Source organism: Myotis nattereri (assembly GCF_964212035.1).
Source record: "Myotis nattereri genome assembly, chromosome: X".
Lineage (NCBI taxonomy): Eukaryota > Metazoa > Chordata > Mammalia > Chiroptera > Vespertilionidae > Myotis > Myotis nattereri.
This window is the reverse complement of record NC_138078.1, coordinates 5272909-5279217: the sequence shown is the minus strand read 5'-3', so window position 1 is coordinate 5279217 and position 6309 is coordinate 5272909. Positions and strand designations below refer to the sequence as shown.

The 6309-nt window shown below is 47.1% G+C and overlaps 1 protein-coding gene across 1 annotated transcript in view; it reads right to left on the bottom strand.

Annotated features, from left to right (window-relative positions):
* Nucleotides 1-436: 436 nt before the first annotated feature.
* FRMPD4 (FERM and PDZ domain containing 4) overlaps nt 437-6309 on the bottom strand; it is a 535991-nt gene continuing 530118 nt past the window's right edge. The window contains exons 16-17 of the mRNA XM_081080933.1: nt 4888-6159; nt 437-3044 (exon numbers count right to left, since the gene is read on the bottom strand). Of these exons, the coding sequence (XP_080937059.1) occupies nt 1717-3044; nt 4888-6159 (2600 nt within the window). The 3' untranslated portion in view covers nt 437-1716. The remainder of the gene's footprint in view (nt 3045-4887; nt 6160-6309) is intronic.

Sequence of the window (6309 nt, the reverse complement as noted above, 5' to 3'; positions counted from 1 at the left end):
ACAGTAAACACCATTAAGATTTCTCAATATCAAACATCAATATTTAGAATTGTAATAAAATAATGTTTTATTTAAACATTATTTTGAATAACACATGTCTAAAATCCTTTTGTATGCTACCATCTACAACTATGTGTGACTTTTGTTACTGAGTCTCTATAGAACGACTGATGAGACAGCGACTGTAGACTGTGTTATGCCTCCTGTCCAGTAGGCTACAAAAATGGAAATATCTGTACTTGGCATATACTCCTGTCGTATTTTAAGGAGCCACGTACATAAATAGGAGTGTGTGTAGCTTGAGCACTAAATGACCCATGAACTATATATGTACATGTCAATTTTATTTTACAATTGCAGAGTTTGCATTCTTTTGCTTTGACCCAAAGATACATTTTGAGAGAGACGATAGTTCTGAAAACCTTTTTTTGCATTCTATCAGTTTTACCTAACGTGGTCAAATTGACCACTTGTTATTTTTTTTCAGCTTTCATATATCTATAGGTCAATCCAGATTAGATCATTTCATAAGTAATGATTTGTTTAATCATGGCTTCTATAGTAGAGAGCCATCTCTCTCTGATTTGCTGAACATTGCGGATTTGAAATTTTGTCCCAGTGTTAGGCTGTAATTCCAAGTTGGGTTGGAAGTATTGGCCCCGATAGAGGTGCGGCATGGAGCGCTGTGGTGCTGAGAGCTGCGATCTGCCGTGGGACACAGGCTGGTGCAGTCTGCTTTCCACAACTGGATCTGCACTTGCTTTAAAGAATCATCAAATGTTCCTCTTTTTTTGTAATTTTGCAAAGACTTTACTAAATGTTCTGTCACTCTTAAGGGAATTCTAAATTTCATGGTTGAGTTGGGGAGGTGGATGATGTCTTTGGTTTACGTATTTTGACATTTAGTCAAAGCAGATCTGTCTTTTCATCAAAAAATTAATTTTAGTATTATTCTTTCATTTTATGTAATTAGATAATCTATAACTAGGTATTACCCAGGAACCTGCTCATCATTCTCTCTGTTCTTCTATTGGGAAGTATTTTAATTCTAGGAACATCTGGCAGAGCATTTGTGTTGACACAATAGAATCCACCTCCACCCTTTTTGAACCCAAATGGAATAAGCCAAAATGAAAAATGTAGAATTCCTGGAAGAAAGCATCAGATAACCAAATGCTATGAGCAAAAAATTAATTTATTATATATCTTCTCTAATCATTCATAATAGCTTCTTGAATTTTAAATGTCTTTTTGCTATTTCAAATGCTTAAAAATCATAATTTTAAAACATAAGTACTGTTTTATATACATTGTGATTTCTTTTCTTTTTTTTTTTTTACTTCTAAATATGAACGACATGTTCTCCAAATATCCACTTGGAAGGAAAGGGGATAGGATTCATTGTTTTGCTCTAACACAGTAGAATTTAAAATTTCACTTCATATACCCCGAGTTTCGACTATATGAAAAATAGTCAAATGTCATCACTTTCTCGTATAGCTCTTTTACATGTATATATGTATCATATAAACAGAATACATCTGATTAGTACATTTCAACATCTCACCAATGTGACTCTTTTATCTCCTTTTTATACAAAATAACAAAATATACAGAGAGAAGAAAGGAGACGTCTGTTCATCGTACAAGAAAGAAAGGAAATAAAAGTTCATGTATGGCTTTGCAAAGGTAGATTATGATGTGACTTTCACACTTTTATTTATTTAAAAGCATCTTGAGAGAACGTGTTAGTGTGCTTACGAGGGCGGCCATGGTGGTTGAAGGTCGCATCGACAGCCCGACACTGGGATCCCTAGTGGTCTTTCCTGTGGCTGCCTCGGCAGCCTTCAGGAGACAAATGTAGTTTATGACCACTTCATCGATCTTCACTACAATTTCCTGCCGCTGTGTTTCGGAGCTCACGACTTTCACTAATCGCATGCAAGCTTCTGTTAGGCAACAGAGCACTTGAAAGCTGGAAGTCATAGCTACGAGCATCTCCTCTGGGCTTTTCTCGGCCATCGCCATTTTCCTACAGGCACTTCCTAACTGTCTGGACTCAATGGACAACAGTTGCTTGTACTGAGAAAGTGTAAGGTCATATGCTTCAGGGCGTGACTCCTCTCTTTTCCCCTTGGTTGCCCTGACAAGGCAGAGCAGCTCATTGGCATCATTTTGGGCTGCGAGGAACCCATCGGGCATTGCATATGTGCTCTGCTTTAGGGCACTTATTCTTGCAATCCGGGCATCAAAAGCCAGGTTGCTGAAGTTCGTGTCGTCCGGGCCACTCAGGTCTTCGGCCCAGACCTTCAGCACTGGACACCTGGACAGCTCCCCTTCTTGCTTCTGAATCCCAACAGCCCGGGGTGGGCTGGTTGGTTCCGGCATGGCTTTAGTCATCTGTAGTGGAAAGAGGCAAGAGACCCGGTGGGTGGGTGCTCCCTCCTCTTCATCCTCATCCTCATCTTCATCCTGCCCTCGGTTTAGGAAGCAGTAGCTGAAAGGTCCCCGGCATCTCCAATTGCTCCCCTCCAGCTTCCTCAAAGGTAATGTCTTATACAGCTTTGAGTCTTTGTGAGCCACCGGGGACCTTTTGTGAGCCTTCCCGTCGGGGCTAAAGTGCATCGAGCTTTGGGAAAAACTTTTGGTGAGCTTCTTTCCCAGGGGGAGTTCTGCTCGCCTTTCTGAAGTGGCCTCCTGTTCTTCCTCTGTGACACCTGGACACTTTAAGCTGACCATACCCTTGGTTCTCTCTCGGAAGGTCTCCAAACCTACACATCCTGAGAGGACGCTGCTGCTACGTCTCAGAGCCCTCTGGCTGGGGGGTGTCCCATGGCTCTCCCCTCTCAGATCCAGTGGCTGCCAGCTCACAGCCTCTCCGTAGGCCTGGGATGCTTGGGAGAAATCATTGGGGTCTTGATTTGGAATTGGCACCTTTGATTCCGAGTGAATGTTTGATGGTAGCAGGATGGGATCAACTTCAGGATATTGAGACCACACTGAAGGCTTGCCTCCTCGTCTCTCCTTCCCAGACTCTGTCAAAGCTACACTAGGGGTAGCAGGAAAAACAGAGAGAATCATTAAACATCGTATGGCGGTCAGTTCGCTACATCTCTCTGTGATGATTGCTATTTCCCAAGGATGCATTCTAGAAGGGCTGCCATTTGTCAGGGTCACCCCGCTTTCCAAAGACTGACTTCTGAGATCATATTAAAAAAATACCGTAATCTGTTATTTCTTAAACTGCTGATTCATTTGGAATTGTCTAGAAATCCCCAATGTTTCCAGGGAGACAATGGAATTACATGAATTGGTTTGCTCCCATTTACCTGTCAAAGTTTAGACACATAATTAGAAAACGCACATTCTAGGTATAAACTATTCAAACATGTTTATGACACTCAAGTTTCATTTCAAGGGAGTTAGGTTAATCCTGGCATCTGTTAATTTTTTATAAAGAAGTGGCCTAATTTACTGAATGCAAATTATATCAGCTCGCTTTTTAAAGAGGATCCCATGAAAGTCTCCTCGTACAGGTTTTGAAGTGGAGACACTGGGAAAATTATGTGAAGAAAATCTCCATTTCACAGAATTTTTGTGAGAAGAGGTAAGTTGGTGAAAGCATGCTCTAATTAGTTTAGAGATAAAGATAACAGTTCGGTGATGAATTATGTAAATTCACTGGCGGGTTTCCCATGGCAGGTTAAGCCAGTGGTGGGGTTTAAATAAATTGATTTTAGCCCTAGCTGGTTTGGCTCAATGGATACAGCATTGACCTGTGGACTGAAGGGGCCGGGTTCGATTCCAGCCAAGGGCACATGCCCGGGTTGCAGGCTCGATCCCTAGTAGGGGGCGTGCAGGAGGCAGCCGATCCATGATTTTCTCATCACTGATGTTTCTATCTCTCTCTCCCCCTCCCTTCCTCTCTAAAATCAATAAAAATATATTTTAAAAAATTGATTTTAGGTTTGAGACAGAGAGAGAGAGAGAGAGAGAGAGAGAGAGAGAGAGAGAGAGATCAATTTGCTGTTCCGCTTCTTTATGCATTCATTGGTTGAGTCTTGTATGTGCCCTGACCGAGGATTGAACCCGTGACCTTGGTGTATGGGGACGGTGCTCTAACCAACTGAGCCAGCAGGCTAGGGCTTTTTTTTTTTTTTTTTTTTTTAATTGAGTGGTGGGTTTTGAGAAAGTAGATCATCTTAAAAGAGCAGGAATAGACATTAACCAATATAAGATCTCATTAACACGTCAGAATATTCCGCTGGGAGTCTTACAGAGTCAAGAGGAATTTGTAACTATTGCTGAAAGGTGAATGATCTCTCCCAGTCCCTCCATCTCCCTGACCCCCTTGCTCTATGATCCTTCCTTGCCTCTCAAAAATGAAATGGCAAAAATCAGAAATCCAACGCCTTAAAAAGGAAATCAAACCCTTCTGTGACTCTAAGCAATATTATCTTGTAATCACAAGTCACCCAGGGCACTGCTGAAAGTCTGCATTTAGAATTTAGAAACAAATACTGCTCCCTCAGATTCTATAAGCAAGAACAGAGCAAGATTCTAAAGAGCCGTGCCATCTCTACCATTGATTCTTAGGGAGAGTGGAAGAGAGAGGGAGAGAGAAACATCGATGTGAGAGAAACACATCGATGGGTTGCCTCCTGCACGAGCCCCGACCAGGGCCCGGGCCAGGGAGGAGCCTGCAACCCAGGTACCTGCCCTCGACCGGAATCGAGCCCGGGACCCTTTGGTCTGCAGGCCGATGCTCTATCCACTGAACCACACAGGCTAGGACAGAGATTTCACGTTTTTTTTTAGGTTTGTTGTGAGCTGGGTTTCCACGCTCCTGGTGTATCAGGCGAAGCGCGAAATCCCTCATTTCTGTACCTGTGGTTTCCTTAATCTTGGGGAGTCGATGACATCCATCTCTCAAAGTCCCAAACAGGGGTTCAGCATTAATGGCTGTGTGCAGGGCAGGCACTGTCATCCGGGGACACACCCCTTCCGGCTGAGGGTGTGATTCCTTAAAGGGGGCTCCGTGGCTGGGCAGCCCGGGGCCTCTCTCCTCGGAAGGCCCGTAAGGCCCGCCTTTGCCCGCGGAGGCGCAGAGCGGGGACTCCACGGGGGTGGCGCAGGCGCTGCCGCTGCTGCCCGTGCCGCAGCCCGCGTCCACCGAAGAGCCTTGAGAGCTCTGGAGGGAAAAATGGCCCTCGCTCTGCAGCGATGACATGCGCTTGGCCAAGTGGTAGTCACAGAGATGGGCCACGCTCTCTTCCGCGCCGGCCAGCTGGGAGGGATGGTCACAGGTCGACGGGTCGGCATCCCCTGGGTGGTCCAAGTCTTTGGCGGAAGGGACACAGGTCGCGTCAGTTAAGAAGTGGTCCCGCTGGCCAAGTCCTGAAACCTCAGGGGCTTCCCCACGGGGAGCCCCTTCCTCCTTCCCTTCGGCCTCTCGTGGCCCCAGACCAGGAGCGCGTGGAAAGATCCCCGTGGCTGCTTCCAGGGCACCCTTGTCAGCCGCCCCGCCCTCCGTGGCCACGTACCATCGCTGGCTGTCCTTGCGGAAGGCAGTTCTCTCCAGGTTAAAAGCGCCCAGGTGCGGACCGTCCCTGGGAGACACGGTCCCAAATTTACCTTTGGCGTCCTCCTCGGCCTCGGCGGACTTGGCCCCCGGCTGCTTCTTTCCTGGCGCGTTCCCACTCGCGGGCGCCTTCCCCTCCCCGTCGGCCAGCTTGCCTTTCCTCTTGCTGGTGCAGGAATACGCCAGCGAGCCCAGGTGCAGTTTGCTGAAATAGTCCGTGACCGACTTGGTCTCCATCGTCTCGGGCTCCATCTCCATGTGGTCTGAGTGCAGGATCTGCTTGGAAGGCACGACTTTGGACGGCCCGTCGGTCACGGTCACGGGCACGGGCCGGGCGGCCAGGGCGTGGGAGGCCTTGGGGGGCAAGGCCGCGGCCGGGGCCTTGGAGGCGGAGAACTCGGTCTGCTCCTCGGCGAGGGGGTGGTAGCCTTCGGGCGTGGCCAGGAACATGCGGGACAGGGTCTCGGACTGCTTCTGCGCCGTGGCCAGCTCAGAGCTCTCCGTCATTTCAGAAGAGTTAGTCTCATTGCCCGAGTCTGAGGAAGACTCGGGGCTATAAGCCCTCAAGATGGCTACACCTGCATGCCGTGAGAAACAAGAGGCGATTAATGGATGCAAAGAGGCACCGGGGACGCGGGCGAGAATGGCATCATTGTGATCAGAACGGAACAGAACCAAACCAAGCGAGCGGTTCCCTTTTCGGGGAGGACTCTGAGTTTATTGCACAG